Genomic DNA, 20380 nt, shown 5'->3' with positions numbered 1-20380 from the left:
GTGACCATATCTGCAGGAAATAGTGTTTCCTTCCCGACTGGTAGACATGTCTCTCAAACGCATGAAGAGAGATTGGGTTATTCCTCCTATCAATGTGGCAGAAAACTCAAGAGGACCTTTCCCATTGAAACTGGTTAGGGTAAGGTCAACACACACACACACACACACACCCACACACACACACACACACACACACACACACACACACACACACACACACACACACACACACACACACACACACACACACACAAAGTTATAGTAATATAATAGGGTGACCATACGTCCTCTTTTTTCCGGACTTTTTTTCCGCGCTTGCTTATCAACAGTGGCACATGGCTCCTGAACAGCGTAAAAAGCCCAAATGTAAATTTTTTACTGAAATGTATGACCTGTAAAGCCGGCACGTATGTGTCAGTGTCAAATAAAGGTGCTATATAGCGACCTAGAAGCCCACATAAGGAAAGTATACAAGAGAAAATCAGGAGGATTTTTTTTTTTTTAACCTATGGGCATGAAAAGAAACAGTGTCATGTAAAAGGTGTTAAATGCTAAACTATATATATATATATATTCTATTGTTGCGGGCCAAACGTTGAATGGAAAGGATGTATTACTTTATGTATTAAAATACAATAAGATAGTTGCAAGGTTGTGAATGCATTTGTCAAGTATTTTTTGATGCGTTCACCCCCAGCCACGCCCCCACCATAGCCACACCCCACCATAGCCACCCCCCCAGCCACGCCCCCACTTCTCAACCACGCCCCACCACAGCCACACACCCAGCCACGCCCCCACCACAGCCACACCCCCAGTCACGCCCCCACCTCTCAGCCACACCCACTATCCTCTTTTCTGAAAACTAAAATATGGTCCCCCTAAATATAGTCTGTATCATATTATCTCACAGAATCCACATGTACTCACATACATGCATTACACAGTGTGAACAAAATATTGTTATGCATATTAATGGAGGATGCTGAATATGCTGTGTTTTTAGGGTAAATGATATGTTAACATGAAATCCAAATTTCCTTTAAAATCTTGTCCTGCCCTAGATTCTTATCAAACGCCCTGTTTCAAGACACAAAAGTGAAATGTGTTGCGAAGCTGCTTCTGTTGTTCAGGGCTGTGCTCTCTGCTGTCTCGTAGATTCGCTCAGATAACGATGAGCGTGTGAGTTTACGCTACAGTGTGACGGGCCCCGGGGCCGACCAGCCCCCCACTGGAATCTTCTCCATTGACCCCGTCTCAGGACAGCTGAGCGTCCTCAAGCCCCTGGACCGAGAGCACTTGCCCAGCTTCAATGTGAGTTCATCACAACTGACCTCTTCTGTACTTCACACTAGAATGCTCTTCTGTTTTTAAGAATATGCTATGTAAAAGTCCTTCTTTGAAACTGAAACAGATGACTGTATTCAGTAATGGGATCAGTTGAAGCATTTCCACAGTATTGTTGCAGAATTTATCTCTCTATACACAGAGTGTAATTCTAAGCCTAACTCTAATTGTAATGAGATCATCGGAGTAAGAATCCAGCTGCAGCTTTATTATATTTCAGAGTCGAAACAGGTACAGGCTGGGTCGAGGCAGGCAGAAAACAATCACAATCCAGTAGACAGGCAGAAGGAATCAAACAACGAGAAATAGTCCAAGATCAAACACAGAATACCAGTCCACAGTATAAACGCTCAGAAATGATCACCACAGCAAATCAAGACTTCTCAACGGTGGTGTGTGTGTGGAGTGTGGTGTGTTGAAATAGTCTCTGTGTGATGAACTGCAGGTGTGTGTGTGTGTAATCAGTACCAGGTATGAGGGTTATGGGGATTGTGGTCTGAATAGTAAGTCAATATTCTGGTGAGAGCGCCCTCTAGTGGTCTGGAGAGAGAGAGCCTCTCCTGTAACACTAATGCTCTTTTATAACTCTGAGTAATAGAAGAGTCTCCTGGGCTGAAGGCAAAGAGTGACCGAGTCTAAGCTAAACATTTCATTGTAAGGGCTGGGCTCTTTCTTATGTGCAAAACTGTAAGTTTAGGTTCAGTAATATTTAAACATAAATAAATAATAATAATACTTTTATTCAGTAAGGATATGTTAAAATTATCAAATGTGTCAGTAAAGAAATGTATATAATGTTACAAATTATTTCAGTTTCAAATAAATGCTGTTTTGATCTTTTGAACTTTCAATTCAGCAGAAGAGACTCTTTCAGAAACATTAAAACATCTTACCGACCCCAAACCTGTAGATGCTAGTGTACATTTGAAAATGTTGCTAATTCTTGTCAGAGAGTCAGTATTATAATAATCAACCAGTCTGATCAAAACCAGAAACACTGAGATTTAACAACACCACACTTTACAATCAGAAGTGTTAACCTTTTCTAGACATTTTCTCAATTTATTGTGCAAAAACTCATGTATTTAAAGATTTGTTGCCATATAGTCAGTGAGCACAGTAAAATAATTAGGGATGGGAATCGAGAACCGGTTCTTCTTCAGAACCGGTGCCCAGTGAACCAATTCCTTGGAACCGTTAGTATGCCTGCTTAACGATTACGCTTATCGGTTCCGCTCGTTGCAAATGTGTCATGACGTGACGCGCTGCCTTGTTTTGGTTCAGAACGCAGCAAACATGGCATCGAGGCAGAAGCGCTCTAAAGTTTGGTTATATTTTACGCGAAAAGACAACAATATGAGGCGCCGTCTAGGCCTTAAATCAAATTTCATTCACGCACACATATATGAAACACTTGCATATACGTATACTAGTCAAACATACATGTACACTGCTGAATGCTCAAACAAATACATATAAAATGCACAACGACACACCCTAAAGTCGGTCACGCACATACACGCAAACTCTACACACACGAGATGCGCGGAACTCTCCACGCACATACTCATATGAGACGCGAGCACACACACACACACACACACACACTCAAACTCGCGCACATACTCAATGAGAGTATGACGGCGCCTCATAACAATACGGTCACTTGCAACACTTGTAAAATTTCCATTTCATCAAAGGGGGAAACTACCTCCAATATGCAGAAACATTTGGCCACACACACACAGCATGAACAGACTTTAGTCCCATGAAACTTAAACTGGAATGTCACTATTTCTGTCACTGCGACTTCACGAACAGGCGAACACGCATGCACGCACACATCACTTTTGAAGTAAAATTGAAAATTGAGGAGGCAGTGCATGTTATGCATCGAGATATTGAATTGAACTGAATCGATGACATGATAATCGTAATCGAACCGAACCGTGAGACCAGTGTAGGTTCACACCCCTAATAGCCTACTGTATGCTGTGTCAGCGAGTTAATAATAATTAACAAACAAAAAGTTAAGTTTTAAGTTCGATAAGTTAATACAAATAATTTTTTTTTTACTTATTCCCTCACCCAATGAGAATCGATAAGAGAATCGATAAGGAATCGAATCGATAAGCAATATCGATAATGGAATCGGAATCATTAAATTCTTATCAATTCCCATCCCTAAAAATAATATACACTTCTTACTACCTTAACATACCAACACAGTTAAATGTGTCTTGCATGCCCTGTATTTGTTCATTTATACGCAGTACTCTGTGTGTTCTGGCCTCAGTTGAGGGCTCATGCTGTGGACCTGAATGGTAATCAGGTGGAAAACCCCATTGACATCATGATCAACGTCATTGACATGAATGACAACCGCCCGGAGTTCATCCAGCAGATCTGGAACGGAAGCGTTCCTGAAGGCTCTAAACCAGGTTAACCCATTCCACATGTGTGCATTCGCACGACAAGCTTGTGTGTGTGTGTGTGTGTGTGTGTGTGTGTGTGTGTGTGTGTGTGTGTGTGTTATTATATTTAGTCTTTAACTTCCATAGGCACGACAGTAATGACAGTGACGGCAGTGGACAAGGATGATCCCAAAACTCTTAACGGGCAGCTGCGCTATAAGATCGTGTCCCAGAATCCCGACAGCCCCAGTCCAAACATGTTCACCATTAACAACCGGACTGGAAGTGTCATCACGGTTGCTGCTGGCCTGGACCGAGAGGTACACTGGAGCTTTTTACACTGTATATTAATGATCTGCCAGACTCATGTCCTACAGCAGGATTTCAGATGTACGCTGACGATGCAGTGGTTTATGTGCGAGGGAAAAGTGTACATGCAGTTTCTGATGAACTGGCAAAACACCTGCAAAATGTGGCGGTGTGGTTTCAAAATGCAGGTCTGACATTGCATGTTAAGAAGACTATGTGTGTTTGCTTTGCCTCAAGATCAAGTCCATATCAGAAGAACTAAATTTACAGATAAATGGGCATAAGCTCCAGCAGGTCTCAGAGGTCTAATACCTGGGCCTTGTACTCTCAACTTAAATTTGACAAACATATTTTAAAAATCTGTCGAGTAGCCAAAGCAAATCTTTATACATTCAGACTGATCAGGGACTCTCTACCGTTTCATGCTGCTCACACTTTCATGCACGCCATGATCTTCTCGCATTTGAGCTACTGCATCTGCTCATGGTCACAGGCTACTGTTACTACAGTTAAGCCACTTCAGATGATTTATAATAGAGCGGTTAAAATCCTAGATAGGAAGCCCATTAGGTCACATCATTGTGTTAGTTTGAGGAATTTAAATATGTTATCTTTAGCAAATTTCACTAAATTTTCTTTGTTGAAGCTGATGCATAAATGTTTAAATCAGCAAGCCCCACAGGACTTGAGTGAGTGCATAGTTGCTCTCAGGGCTGTGGGTTCAAGGACTAGAGGAGCTCAGAACGGGAACTGTCAGATCCCCAAATGTAATACTTCATTTGGACAATCAGCTTTCTTTGTACAAGGCACTAAAGCCTGCGATTGTTTATCCACTGAACTGAAAGGGGAGTCAAACTGGGTCCTTTTCAAATATAAACTTAAAGACTCTTTAATCAGAGGTCAGAAATGTGACCACTGATTGTCCGCTGTGTTTATATTGTGTTATACTGTATTATTATGTTTATTTTAACTATGTATTGTTTAATTTTATGTAAAGGCCCACTAGGGACTAACATTGAGAATTAGCCTTGGCTAAAATGTTGTAGTATGGAACATGAGTTTATGTAACATACTTGTCCCTATTCAAATAAACTTTAACTAACTAACTAATCAATACCACATGATATGAGTATAAACCTTGGCCTCTGCAAAGGCATCTTGATTACTTCAAGAGCTTTACTCAGAAAAGATACAAAGTAAAGGTAAAAAGTTAATCAATTGATATCAAAATAAATAAAAACATCAGAATATACTAAATATACATACAATATACTAATAAACTAAGAAATCATATATAAGCAAGTCTAAAAAGGTGAGTTTTAAGAGAGGATTTAAATTACTAACGGATTCAGGATGTCTAGTCTCATAAACAAGACTAGATTCACAAATTCACAATGAAAAACACTCAGATTGCTGGGACACAACGCTGGGAACCTGGAGGCAAACTCTTTATTTCTTCCTACAAGAGGGCCACTAAAGTTAGTTGGCATTGTAACAACTAAGGATCCCTTTTGTCTTAATGCATAAAAAGTTGTTGTTTTTTTCTTCTTTGTGGTGAAATGGACAGTATCATTAAATTCGCTTTTTTTCAAAGTGAAAAGAAATGCAAGTGTAACTGAACATTTGCTGTGTGGTCTGTCTTTGCAGAAAGTGCGTCAGTACACACTGATTATTCAAGCCACTGACATGGAGGGCAATCCCACATACGGTCTTTCTAATACAGGCACTGCTGTCATCACCATCACAGACATCAACGACAACCCTCCAGAGTTCACCTCGGACACGGTGAGAAAACACACACACACACACACACACACGCGCACACACACACACACACACACACACACACACACACACACACACACACACACACAAACACACACCGCTTCTGCAGAGGAAACTCTGACAGAACTGATGAACTTTACTCAGTTACTCAACACAAATGAATCAACACTGAACTGATATCAGCGGAACAATACCTGTTTATTATCCTCTTTTAGAGCTAATTTACAGCAGAATTTAACTTTCCTTTTTAACAGACTTTTTCCTGTTGTTACTGTAAAACTGCTTCGTATAAAGCGCTACAGAAAGAAAGGTGACTTGAATTATACCTTAGAATCAACTAACAATTGATAGGGAGACATTCAGTTTCTCAGAAAAAGTGTGCCTTTACACATTTGATTATCAGTGCTCGTGCTGAACTCTGATAATGTGTGCTTCTAAAACACTTGCACCGTTATTCATTACGTTTATTTATTTATTAAGCACCTTTACACAACTGACCATTGAACAAAGTGGTGTGCAATATCTAAAACGCATAAAGACAACCATAAAAACACAACACTAAAACCACACTTAAAATAACAGTGAAATAAACCCCTCAGTTTTAATCTTCTATATCCCATTAAATGCTAATGCGAGGAGGTTTTCCTTAAGCTTGTGTTTAAAAACACTTAATGTGGGTGGCGATCTGAGAGAAAGAGGTAAATCATTTAGTTTAAGCTCGATCTCCACTTCTCCGTTTAGTTCTAGGAGTCGTTAAAACCAGCTGACCTTAAAGACCGTTTTGGTTCGTATTTCTCAATTAAATTCACTAAATACAAATGAGCCATACCATGCAATGATTTATAAACAAAAAACAAAATTTTAAACTTTATTTTGTAATCGATCGGCAGCCATTGGAGAAAACGTCTCGGTTACATATGGTAACCCTCGTTCCCTGAGGGAGGGAACGGAGACGTAGGTCTGACTGACCAATAGGAATCTCGCTAGAGAGGCCAATCTACTTCGAGTGAAACTAAAACAAGCCAATACACATTGGCGTGCAATCATTTGCAAAAGCTGTGCAGCCTCGCAGCGCGGGTGCGATTGCACACTATTTTTTTGCTGAGGAGCCAAGCCTGAAAAAGCTGGCCGCCCCGGCAGGCGGCAGCAGATGTGGCGACGGGACCTACGTCTCCGTTCCCTCCCTCAGGGAACGAGGGTTACCATATGTAACCGAGACGTTCCCTATCGGTCAGTCACTACAACGTAGGTCATGACTGACCAATAGGAATCCCTACCAAAGCGCCACAGCCGCTGCACCCCATCCAGCGCCCCGTGCAAGCCTCTACACCTTCTTGCCTGGAAGGACGATAGGAGGAGGCTTACACAGAGTGAATCTGACACTGTTGTTCCGTGATAACCCATACAGTGAGATATTGGATAACACTGGGAAAGCGTGCCCTTTCTCTTTAGGAAGGAACGCTGCGGAAGCCACTTCTTCAAAGAGTAAATACATATAATATAAATACATATGGACTAGCCCGAAGGCTGTACTGCATATGAAATAATGGGTGACTTAGCCCAAGGGAAAGACACGGGCTTCCGATAGGAGCAGCCGTGGAAAATATACACATATGGGATCCCCGTAGGGTCACACATATGGAACCCAGCCCAGATCCGGTTCTCAAGGATTCAGCGGATAAGGGCCTGGCACCGGACGCTCTGCCAAGTCCGGGCCGAGGGGTTTTGGAGGACTCGACAGGGTTTTACTCCGGAGCAATAAGGGTGCACAGTAGGGTGCAGCAAGCCGACAGAGCCAGGCCTCTCAGTGCTTCTACCCGTCTAGAGTGAGAAGACGGGAGGAGACCGGCTCTACACGTAGGCTATAATATATAGCGAACGTGTTAGGTGTCGCCCAGCCCGCACCTCTACAGATATCTGTTAGCGAGGAGCCATGTGCCAGCGCCCAGGAGGATGTAACGCCTCTCGTGGAGTGTGCATGCAACCTTAGCGGGCAGGGCACGCCTTGAGCTTGGTAAGCCAAGGCGATGGCATCCACTATCCAGTGGGCCATCCTCCGCTTGGAGACAGCCTTTCCCTTCTGCTGGCCTCCGTAACAGACAAAGAGCTGGTCTGAGGTCCTGACACTTTGAGTTCTGTCCACGTACATACGCAGGGCGCGAACGGGACAGAGCAAAGCCAGGGCTGGGTCTGCCTCCTCCAAGGGCAGCGCTTGCAGGTTCACTACCTGGTCTTTGAAGGGAGTGGTAGGAACCTTGGGCACATAGCCAGGCCGGGGTCTTAGTTCCACGTGGCTGTCACCCGGCCTGAACTCTAGGCACGATTCGTCGACCGAAAATGCATGCAGGTCTCCTACCTTCTTGACAGAGGCCAGTGCAACCAGCAGCAAAGTCTTCATGGAAAGAAGCTTTAAGTCTACTGACTGCAGAGGCTCAAAGGGAACATCCTGAAGTGCTCGAAGCACCAGGGAAAGATCCCAAGAGGGTATGGAGGGGGGTCGAGGAGGATTTAATCGTCTCGCCCCCCTAAGAAACCTGACGACCAGGTCGTGCTTTCCAACTGCTTTGCCATCTATGTGGTCGTGATAAGCTAAAATAGCGGCAGCATGTACTTTGAGGGTGGAGGGAGACAGTCTACGCTCCAACCCCTGCTGCAAGAAGGAAAGCACAGACCCTATCGAACATCTTCGGGGCTCTTCTCGGCGAGAAGAACACCACTCGACGAACAGGTTCCACTTCAGGGTGTAAACACGTCTCGTGGACGGCGCCCGTGCTGAAGTGATGGTGTTAAGTACCTCTGGGGGTAAGTCACCTAGAACCTCCGCGTCCCGTCCAGAGACCAGACATGGGATTTCCAGAGGTCTGGGCGCGGGTGCCATAGGGTGCCCCGTCTCTGAGTCAGAAGATCCTTCCTCAGAGGAATGGGCCAGGGAGAGACTGTCACGAGGAGCATGAGTTCTGGGAACCAAGTCCGGGTGGGCCAATAGGGAGCCACCAGAAGGACCTGCTCCCCGTCCTCCCTGACTTTGCACAGTGTCTGCGCAAGTAGGCTCACTGGGGGAAACGCATATTTGCGAAGGCCCCGGGGCCAGCTGTGTGCCAGTGCGTCCGTGCCGAGTGTTCCCTCGGTCAGGGAGTAAAACAGCTGGCAGTGGGAGGTCTCTGAGGAGGCAAACAGGTCTACCTGAGCCTCCCCGAACTCTCTCCAGATCAGCTGAACCACCTGGGGGTGGAGTCGCCATTCTCCCGGAAAGCACAGCTCGTGATAGCTCTTCGACCACACGGTTGAGCATGCCGGGGACATACATGGCTCGAAGCGACCTCAGATGCTTCTGACTCCAGAGGAGGAGATGGCGGGCGAGTTGCGACATGCGACGGGAGCGTAGACCACCTTGTCGGTTGATGTACGCAACGGTCGCCGTGTTGTCCGTACGTACCAGCACGTCCCTGCCCTGTAGCGGCCTTTTCAAGCGGCTCAGAGCGAGATGTACTGCTAGCAACTCGAGGCAATTGATGTGCCAATGCAGTTGGGGGTCCGTCCACACCCCTGACACTGCATGCCCGTTGTACGTGGCACCCCAGCCGGTGGAAGAGGCATCTGTGAATACCACAGCATGCCTGGACACCTGTTCCAAGGGGACTCCTGCCCGCAGGAACAAGGGGTCTGACCACGGGCTGAAGGTCTGGCGGCACGCCGGTGTGATTGCCACCCGGTGAATGCCGTGATGCCACGCCCATCTCGGGATTCGGCCGTGAAGCCAGTGCTGAAGCGGTCTCATATGAAGCAGGCCGAGCGGGGTTACCGCTGCTGCTGCTGCCATATGCCCCAGGAGCCTCTGAAAGAATTTCAGTGGGACCGCTGTCCTGCCTTTGAACGTGTTCAAGCAGTGCAGCACCGACGGAGCACGCTGCTCTGTGAGGCGCGCTGTCTGAGTGACCGAATCCAACTCCATACCGAGATAAGAGATCCTCTGCACAGGGGAGAGTTTGCTCTTTTCCCAGTTGACCTGAAGACCCAACTGGCTGAGGTGCCTGAGCACTAGGTCCCTGTGTTCGCATAGCTGATCTCGAGAGTGTGCTAGTATGAGCCAGTCGTCGAGATAGTTGAGGATGCGAACGCCCTGTTCTCTCATGGGAACAAGGGCCCCCTCCGTGACTTTCGTGAAGACACGGGGGGACAGGGACAGGGACAGCCCGAAGGGTATGAATTTGTACTGATATGCTAGACCCTCGAACGCAAAGCGCAGGAATGGCCTGTGTCGAGGAAGAATCGAGACATGAAAGTACGCGTCCTTCAGGTCGATCGCTGCAAACCAATCTTGGGGACGGATGCATTCGAAAATGCGTCTCTGCGTGAGCATTTTGAACGGTAGCTTGTGGAGGCTCCGATTCAAAACTCGCAGATCCAAGATCGGTCGTAACCCACCACCTTTCTTGGGTACAATGAAGTAGGGACTGTAGTGCCCTGACCTCATATCGGCTGGAGGGACCGGCTCTATCGCATCCTTCGCCAGTAGGACTGCGATCTCTGCACGCAAGACATGGGCATCGGCTGCTCTCACTGTAGTGGAGTGGATGGCCGAAACTTGGGGGGACGCCGGGCGAACTGAATCGCATAGCCGAGCCTGATGGTTCGAATGAGCCAGCGAGACGGCCTGGGGAGCGCTAACCAGGCTCGCAGAGACCGTACAAGCGGGACCAAAGGGACCGTAGGCATACCCGGGGTGGGGCAGCGAGGTGGAACACAGGGACGCGGCTCGAGAGGCTCTCTCTGGGAGGCAGCCCGTAGCGGGGTCTGAGTGTAGTGTGCAGCACTTACCTGGTTCCACGGGGCAGGAGGTGCGGGAGTCGGCTCGGTGGCGTTCTCGGACCGTACACAGCTGCCGGCTGGCGATAGAAGAGGCGGATGAGAGTGGTGAGGATTCCATCCCCCCACTGCTCTCCGGGTCTTCCTCGGACTCAGAGATGATAGAAACTGCTCTTTTATTGAAAATTTGGGTACCGCTGGTTTTAAGGCCAGCGGCGGAACACAAACAAAATGAAACAAAGGATTTACCACCCGGCCCTCTTCCGGGGGAGGGAGCGATGCAGTCATCGTCTCCTGGAGAGCAGTCCCTTCCATCTCCGGGTCGCCCGTCCTAGGGCCGCTTACCCTTGGCTTTGCCGCCCCTCTTGGCGAGGGCCTGGACGGGCGGGGCGCCCTGCCTGCGACTGGCTCCACGGCGCCGTTTAGATGGAGGCTGCTGCTGCGGCGCGGGAGCAGGGGCAGACGCAGGAGGACACCCACGGCGACGAGCAGACCGAGGAGCCGCGGGCGGTGGGGTGGAGGCAGCAGCTGACCGCCGCGGCAGGATGTGACTGATGGCCTCAGTCTGCTTCTGTACAGCCGAGAACTGCTGGGCAAAGTTCTCGACCGCGTCGCCGAAGAGGCTGGTCTGGGACACGGGGGAGTTAAGGAACCTGATCTTGTCGGTCTCCCGCATGTCAGCCAGACACCGCTAGAGATTGCGTTCCGTGACCACTAGTGTGGACATCGCACGACCCACTGACCGCGCAGTGACCTTCGTCGCACGAAGCGCGAGGTCAGTTGCGGCACGAAGTTCTTGGAGAACTTGTGGATCATGACCACCCTCGTGCAGGTCCTTCAGTGCCTTGGCCTGATGAACCTGCAACAACGCCATAGCGTGCATGGCAGAGGCAGCTTCCCCACAGGCCTTGTAAGCTTTGACGGTCAGGTCCGACGAGTACTTACAGGCCCGGGAAGGAAGACACGGTTCTCCACGCCAAGTGGAGTTAGGGCACAGTTGCATAGCAACGGCCCGTTCCACTGGCGGGATATGCGTGTATCCCTTAGCTGCCCCGCCATCAAGGGTGGTGAGGGAGGAGGAGCCACCGAGACGGTTTCTGGCAGCAAAAGGTGCCGTCCACGCCCCTGTGACCTCCTCATGCACCTCCGGGAAGAAAGGCACTGGGGTGGGTTGCTAAGAACCAGCGCGCGCCACCCCGAGATACCAATCGTCCAACCTCGAGGGCTCGGGACACGGTGGAGGGTTCCACACGAGCCCGATACTGTCGGCCCGGGAAAGCATGGCCATCATCTCCGGGTCCGACTCGGGCACTGCTGGCACACCCGAAGGAGGCAGCGGCTCTGAGCCGTCGTCCGCGGAGAGGTCTGACCCGCCCTCCGATGCAGCGATCGACATCTGGTCGTCGCAGGGAGCGCCGAACGAAACGACTGGTACACATCTCGAGGATGGTCCAGAACGTTCCGTTGGCAGCTCAACTGGTTGCGGAGCATGAGAGGAGTGAGGGTTCCTAGGGGGTTGGTTCCCCCAAGGAAGCGCGCTCACTGTAATCCTCAGGTCACCCGTGTCACTGCCCGTAGCAACCCGCGAAGGGGGGTTGGAACTAGGTGCAGGCACGGGGACTCCGCCCCTTGGCAGGAACGTGAGTCTCGACCTCAGCTCCGAGATGGTCATCTTCCCATAATGGGTACATGACTCATCCACGAACGCTGCCTGTGTGTGTTCGAGGCCCAGACACACAAGGCAGCGATCGTGACCATCCCGCGACCCCAGGTAACGACCGCATCCAGAAACACACAGATAGAATGTCATCTTGAAAAAGACGCAAACAATCTGTGTAAGCTCTTTTAGAGACTGCTCTCCTTGGTGCTGAAGCATGCAGGGGAACGGTCACGGCGAACACCTGTCTGTGCGCGATTCTCTCTCGCTGTTCTTACCAGCCGTGAAAACGGCCGTTGAGCGCTTTAATCGCGCACCTTACCAGCCGTAAAAACGGCCGTTGAGCGCTTTAACCGCGCACCTTACGAGCCGTGAAAACAGCTTTTTTGTTTGCTCAGTTTTAAAACAACAAACAAAGAAGAGAGAGAGAGAAGAGAAAAAGACCGCTCGCGCTGCTGTGCCGTCACGCCCGCATCAAAGTGGAGAGATCCAGAAGAGGCTTGCTTTCAAATTCACTCTGTTCAGCATACGAAGTGCTTGGCTCCGAAGCAAAAAGCTAGTGTGCAATCGCACCAGCTGCTTGTTAAATACCCGCGCTGCGAGGCTGCACAGCTGTTGCAAATGATTGCACGCCAATGTGTATTGGCTTGTTTTAGTTTCACTCGAAGTAGATTGGCCTCTCTAGCGAGATTCCTATTGGTCAGCCATGACCTACGTTGTAGTGACTGACCGATAGGGAACTCAAAACTGGAGTAATATGGTCTCTCTTACGAGTTCCTGACAAAAGCCTCGCAGCAGCATTTGACCAGTTGTAAACGGTTAAGCAATGATTTATTTATGTCAACGTATAGTGAGTTGCAGTAATCTAGCCTTGTAAATACAAAAGCATGAATGAGTTTTTCAAGATCACGTGTGGACAAAAATGGTTTCACCTTCACTATTAATCTCAAATGATAAAAAAAAAGACTTAACCACAGAATAAATCTGTTTCTCAAACTTGAGATCACTGTCAAGAAGAATTGCTAAACTTTGCACTAATGGCTCACAGAAGGAGCTAAACCACCCAGATCAACAAAACATTTTTTTTAACTCAAAACCAGACAACTTTTAGTTTTATCTTCATTCAGTTTTAAAACATTTAAAGATAACCATGATTTAATGTCCTGTATATAGTCCCACAATGACTCTATTTGCTTCTTACTGTTCTTTTCAGAGGAAAATAGACTTGCATATCATCTGCATAAAAGTGAAAGGGGATTCCATGCTTGCAAAACATTGACCCAAAGGGTAACAAATACAAAGAGAACATAATTGGGCCGAGAACGGACCCCTGTGGAACCCCACTGAGCTCAGAGACGGGTTGTTAATGATCTTGACCAACATTTACAGAAAAAGTTCTGTTTAAAAGAAAAGACTTAAACCATGCAAGCGCTGTATGATTCAAAACCACCTTCTGCATAACCTTTGATAAAAAAGGTGACTTTGAAATTGGCCGATAATTTGATACGACAACAGGGTCAAAATGTGTGTGTTTTTTCAAAAGAGGCTGAACAAGAGCATGTTTAAACTGATTAGGGACTACTCCTGTTAAAAGACTATTATTTATAATAGATAGGATACTAGAACAAAGAACAACAAATGCTTCCTTTACTAATCTCTCTGGAATAATATTTAATAAACAGTCAGTTGGTTTTGACCGCTTGATTACCTCGGCTAGTGACTACAAGGAGATCATTTCATTAAATGGTCAAAACTAACAAATGGTGGCCGGACAACTAAAGGATCAAACAAACTATTCTCAAAACTGCCAGCTTTACATCAGATAGCCTCCCACAGATCTTGACTAGAACAAAATAATTGAATTTTTTGGACATTGTTTTGGCTCAGGAAAGCTGTCATTCACTGCTCATGAATAACTCTATGATGCCGTTCACGCGATTCACTCGTTCATGCTACGAGTAGGCTAATGGTTGAGACAGGAATTTTGCCAATAGCTGCTGCAAACATTTTGTAATCAACCAATTGTGTGTGAGAATTACAGAGAGGTGTTAAAGCGATGCAAATATGCATGATACTCATAACGAAGTATTAGACCATAAGCACATCATAATGAAACTAAAGCCACATTTAGAAATATTGGCTGAATGAAAAGGAAGACATATGGTCCATTGAGCCAAACTAACCATGTGACATGTAAATGATAACATGACATGCCCTCTGTTTTACTGTCACATACATGTGTTATGTAATGCAGTTTTTTGGCGAGGTACCAGAGAACCAGGTGGACATTATTGTGTTGAACTTGACGGTGACGGATAAAGACCAGCCCAACACTGGAGCGTGGAGCACTATCTACAGGATAACAGCGGGTGACCCCGCGGCTCATTTCTCTGTGCACACTGACCCGGTTTCTAATGAAGGCCTGCTGACTGTCATCAAGGTGAGGGAAATACTGCACATTTAACAACATTTCAAAGAACACACTGGTGACAGATACACCATTATGACACCAATCGGTCAAACCATTCTGATAAAATTATAAGCTAAAGGGATATTATTAATATTCATTGCATTCATAATATTTACGAGTGTAGGTCTAGCGCACATTGATTTAAACATTTTTTGACAAGCACTGACCTGCAAAATATCAGATTAATTGCAAAAAAATTTGTGTTAGGGTTAGTTTTTACATTACAGCTGTTTTAATTTGAGTTTTTGAGTGGTTTCTTGTGGATTGAGTGCACAAACATGCATCAGTAAATGGGTGAAACACATTAATGCTACATCATAACATTGACTTTTACTATTTCACACTTGAGCTTTCATGATAATTCAATTCAGGCATACAAAGCCTGATCTCATTTTAATCATCATGTTTTACTTCAGAAACATGCCAAACAGCATGTGAGATCTTTAAATCAACAAAAATAATATACAGCAAAAATTATGTATATATTATATGTATATAAGTTATTAAGCGCATATTGTTGAAACCCTATTGTAATTGTTACATATTCCAAGGATCAGCATTCTCCCCTAAAAGTGATCGGGCAGACCAACTCGTAAGTCGTAGAGCTTTGAAACTTTGTGGGCTGGTAGTACTCACACCGCCTACAACGTTACCAAAGCCCGCCCCAATCGGCCTGACGGGGGCGCTACAATGGTCAAAAGTACAAAATCGCTCATAACTCCCAAACCGGCAGATTCAATTGTTTTTGAAAAACCTACTTTTGCGAACTAGTCCTAGGTTTTTGGCCCAATTGGAACCAAACCAGCTCAGCGAGATTCACTGGAGTCTGGTAGTCAATACTTATCAAAAAAAAGTTAAAATTGTAATTCACGATCCCTAAGGGCCAGCAAAACTTATGAAAGTGGGAGGAGCCATTTTTACTAAAATGGCTATAACTCGTGAACGGAATGAGATATTTTCACCAAACTCGGCACGCAAATGTAAGACCTCATTCTGTGGTTGTGTGAAAAGCACACATGATCCAAGGTGCCAATACTGATCTTGAGGACAATTGCGTATCTCGAAAAACGCGGCCGGCGGGAGCCAATGAAATTTGAGCAGCTATCAGACAGATTAACGGAGGCCGATCGGAAATGACTGAAAAATGGTCCGGTCAAAGTAGACCTTCACAAAATTAGGTGTGGATATGTGTCATATGATTCTAAAGAAGCATGCAAACTTTTATGGAGATTAGACAATAGGTGGCACTATAAGTGTTAAAAAGCTTTAAAAAACACATATTTCCTATGGTAAATTGTCTATATTGGCTGTAAATGGTCTTTTCCATCTATAATCTAAGTGGTTAAATGCTTGCTAAATAAAACATAAAACTTTTTTTACGCAAGTGCTTAAAAGCCTCAAAGCTCTTGAACCCTGATTATTGCTGCTCAAAGCTATATTTAAAAAAATATATATTTTAAAATTAATCAGAATATTGATAGTATAGAGGTAAAATGTATTTATATAAATATATTATCTACAAGTTTGCTTACTTATATTAACTTTTTTTAAATACATTTTCCAAGTAAATATATTTCTGTTAAAAATATGTTTTAAAAAAACTACGTTTTACTTTCAAAATGTATTTTCTCACCGCTTGAAGTAAATATTCTAATACATTTTGGTATTTGATGGTTAACTAAAAATAACTCAAATTAAATTCGAAAAATATTTTTTGTTTATAAACTTTGCTGTTTCAATGCAATTACTAAAAAAAAACTTTGATATTTATTTCCTTGTTAATTGTAGATCAAATATTGGTGTGACAAATTCATCACCTTCTGGCCAAAAATCACTGTTTTATATCTAAAGTATGCTTTACATTTAAGTAATTTGTACAGAAGAAACGAGTTTTTGCAGGCAGGTGATTTATTTTTTATATATATATTTTTTTTCTTTGATAATTTGTCAAAACAAAAGACCACTGAAGAGTTTTAGAATTTAGTTATAATTGTATTATATTTTCATTTGCTTGTCAGCCTTATGCAGAAATGTCTTTTGTTTGGCCGAATCCAAAGCGATTTACAAATGAGGAGAACAATAGAAGCAGTGAAACTAACAATAGGACAACAATATGCAAGTGCTGTGACCCTTCCCAGTTTAATCTAACACAGTATACATATACAAAATTAAATAGTAATAAAAAAGATATAGAGTAGAGGAGAAGAGAAAAGAAAAGAAAGTTTTTGTATTAATAGATCAATTGTTGACGAAAAAGATGCGTCTTCAGCCGTTTCTTGAGAATGGCCACAAACTCAGAGCTCGGGTTGAGTTGGGCAGATCATTCCTCCAGCAGGAACAGTCCAGGTGAAGGTGTGTGAAAGAGATTCTGTGCCTCTTTGAGACGATGCACCACAAGACGGCATTCACTTGCAGAACACAAGTTTCTGGATGGCACATAAGTCTGAAGTAATGAGTTTAGGTAAGAGGGAGCAGTGCCAGTGGTTGTTCTGTAGGCAAACGTCAGTGACTTGAATCTGATGCAAGCGACTGTTGGCAACCAATGCAGGTTTGTGAGGAGAGGAGTGACGTGTGCTCTCTACGGCTCGATAAAGCAACTCACAAAGGCACTGTGTTTTTCCTGAAGGACTACAGATTTACAAAACACACTTGCCAGAGGAAGCCCTCGCGCTGAAACAACACAAGCGAGACTCAGAGAAGTTATAGACCATATCAAATCCATTATATGGACAATGGCATCCAGATATTCCTGTAGCTGAATGAAGTCCAGATAGAGACACTTTGACTGATGAAACTTGTTGAAGATAATAAACACACAATTGAAACAAGCATCACGCGCTGTGCGTAGGGCACCAAGTGCCGGGGGGGGCACCAAAAATAGCCTAATGAAAAATCAATCATCATATCACAGTCATTATAATTATAATGCCGATATTATTTCAGTATAGAAATATTATTAGGCACTTTTTAGGGATGTATGTAACAAAACAGGCAGAACAAGAGTAGCCTATTTAATTGCTCTAGAAAGTAACGATGGTGGTGCCGCCGCCTCAGTTGCCCGTTGGATTGCGCGTTAAAAAGTTAAAGTAAGTGGCAAAAATAAACGAGTTTTGTTCTCGGGGGTGGAGGGGGAGGTTATCATAAAGAAATTATGCTTAGGGCCCCAAAATGGCTAGCAGCAGTACTGGAAACACGATATGGTTTATCTGTGTTCTTCAAGCCATCTCGAGTATTTTCATAAGAATGAAGTATATTTATAATACAATGTTAATCCACATGGCCTCCTGTCTCATAGAATTCTATAAAATGTATATTTTTTGAGTCATACATAAGCCACATCAGATCACAGATGGAAGTTATTTCAAACACTCAAATTACTTTATATAGTGAGTTTGGTGAAAAGTATGGTATCAATCCTGTTAATTGCTGTGTTTTGATGCTATGCTAAGCTAACATACTAGCTAGCCCAGTTGCCAGGAGTAATTTTATTTTATGACTAAACAAGATTTTGTGTTTTAAGAAGTGCATTGAAGGCAAAAAAGGTGAAGTGAGAAGTTTGTTAAAACAGTGTAAATATTAGGGCTTCAGTAAAAATAAAAATAATGAAAGGGGTGGAAGGTGACATAAATGTTGAATAAACATACAAAGCTTTCATGGATAGACTACTCTAGAATATCATGGACTTCCCCAACTAAACCTAAACTAATGAACCTTTACTGAATAGTAAAAACCATAGTTTGTTTTCTTTTAATGCGGCTCATGCTGTCTTCAATGGTCAATGGAAATCTCAGTTCATTATTCTTAATAACTTTATTTAGTAATACGGAACATTTCACCTTGCCGATTTACAGGTATTTTATCTGTAACAAAATGCTATTTTAACTTTCTATTAGCCAAAGATAATTCTGAAAGAAAACGTGATGGGATTTACTGTTGCTATAGTAACTAAAGCAACTTTCAGGCACATCTAATTGAAAGATAAAGCGCAAGCTCTTATTTCTTAGTATCTGTTATTTTAGTGAACAAGGGTAATGTAGGTATAATGTATTAAGAGGACAAACTTTGTTGTTAATCTGAATCGTGCGCATGCATTTTAGACACATTATGTTCTTGCTCCATCCATGCAACAAATGTGAAATACATAAACCTCTCTCACTTTTGCGGATGTGCCAGTGGTTTTTAGCCCTCCGTTCCAGAAGTTGGCGATCCCTGGCTGACACAAAGACAAGAACAAGAGCACATGGTCAGGAATTACTCAAACCATGTGCTCAGATACAATGTTCAAAACCATGGCAGGAGTGTGACGTCACCGCTGATTAGAAATGAACTCACAGAAGTGTGAGAACTGTGGAAAAAATAGAATAGAATAGAATATTCAGAATTTTACATTAACACAGAGTACATTGCTGGTTTTAATTAATTTGATGTAGATTAATTTAACAAATAGCAATAAAAATCTATGTTTGTTTCAGCCCATTGACTTCGAGATCAACAGATCGTTGGTGCTGACAGTGGTGGCAGTAAATGAGATTCCTCTAAATAAAGGCATCCGTCTCCCCCGTCAGTCCACAGCCACCGTCTCCATCCGCGTCACAGATGTCAACGAGAGCCCTTATTTCCAGCCCAACCCTATGCTCCTGGAACTGCAGGAGGGCTTGCAGGCCGAGTCTGTGATCGCAACCTTCACTGCTCAGGATCCAGACCGCTTCATGCAGCAGAGCCTCAGGTGACGCAAACATCTGTCGTGAACATATTAATCAGAGCAGAAGTCACGCATGTGTTTGAGGATGAGCCACAGAGTAGAGTTCAAATCAAGGAGGCAATCAAGAACTTTACACCTCCTTCAAGAGATACTTGGGTTATAGCTGTTCTGTTCCAAAAGCTTTTCGACCATTCAGATTCAAGGAGCAAAAAAATGAACAGAATAAATATATAAATTTTATCTAAATCTTTTAGTATATCTTAACATTGTTGCTCTCTCCTTAGGTACAGCACGCTGTCTGACCCTGCAAACTGGCTGAGAATTGATCCCGTGAATGGACATATCACAACCATTGGTGTTTCAGACAGAGAGTCTCCATTTGTGCAAGACAATATCTACACGGCTATGTTCCTTGTCACTGACAGCGGTATGTTTTCTGTCGGAGAAAATAATTATATTTGTTTTCTTTTATTCTTGCTCCTTTTTTCATGAAAAGCTCCATTTACTGCAGGCATATACAGTTTGAGTTCAGACACTCGGAAGGCCATGAGCCCTTGTGTTTGTGTATTTCCTCATTTCTGTCATGTTCAATGTCGTGTATGACATGGAATAGGGAGAGCCAATACACTGGATGAATTCGTGCAGGGCAACCACCCAGTAGAGCATTACAATAATCTAGCCTTGATGTCATGAACGCATAAACCAATTGTTCTGCATTTTTCATTGAGAGCATATGACGTAATTTAGATATATTTTTTAGATGGAAAAATGCGGTTTTACAGATACTATTCACGTGACTTTCAAATGAAAGATTGCTATCAAAGAGCACACACACACACACACACACACATCCAGGTTCCTAACCGACGACGAAGACTTGATAGAGCAGC

General features: G+C 44.3%; 1 protein-coding gene across 1 annotated transcript in view; it reads left to right on the top strand.

The window, feature by feature from the left end:
- The window catches only part of LOC143724303 (cadherin-2), a 122158-nt gene that overhangs the window by 55754 nt on the left and 46024 nt on the right, over positions 1-20380 (top strand). Inside the window, exons 4-11 of the mRNA XM_077217301.1 lie at positions 17-139; positions 1159-1314; positions 3644-3788; positions 3909-4081; positions 5718-5855; positions 14573-14758; positions 19261-19514; positions 19775-19917. Coding sequence (XP_077073416.1) covers positions 17-139; positions 1159-1314; positions 3644-3788; positions 3909-4081; positions 5718-5855; positions 14573-14758; positions 19261-19514; positions 19775-19917 — 1318 coding nt within the window. The remainder of the gene's footprint in view (positions 1-16; positions 140-1158; positions 1315-3643; positions 3789-3908; positions 4082-5717; positions 5856-14572; positions 14759-19260; positions 19515-19774; positions 19918-20380) is intronic.

Source organism: Siphateles boraxobius, unplaced genomic scaffold (genome assembly GCF_051911475.1).
Source record: "Siphateles boraxobius isolate OS27281-9 unplaced genomic scaffold, OSU_SipBor_1 72, whole genome shotgun sequence".
Taxonomy (NCBI): Eukaryota; Metazoa; Chordata; class Actinopteri; order Cypriniformes; family Leuciscidae; genus Siphateles; species Siphateles boraxobius.
Note: the sequence above shows the minus strand (reverse complement) of the source record. Positions and strands in the feature narration are given on the sequence as shown.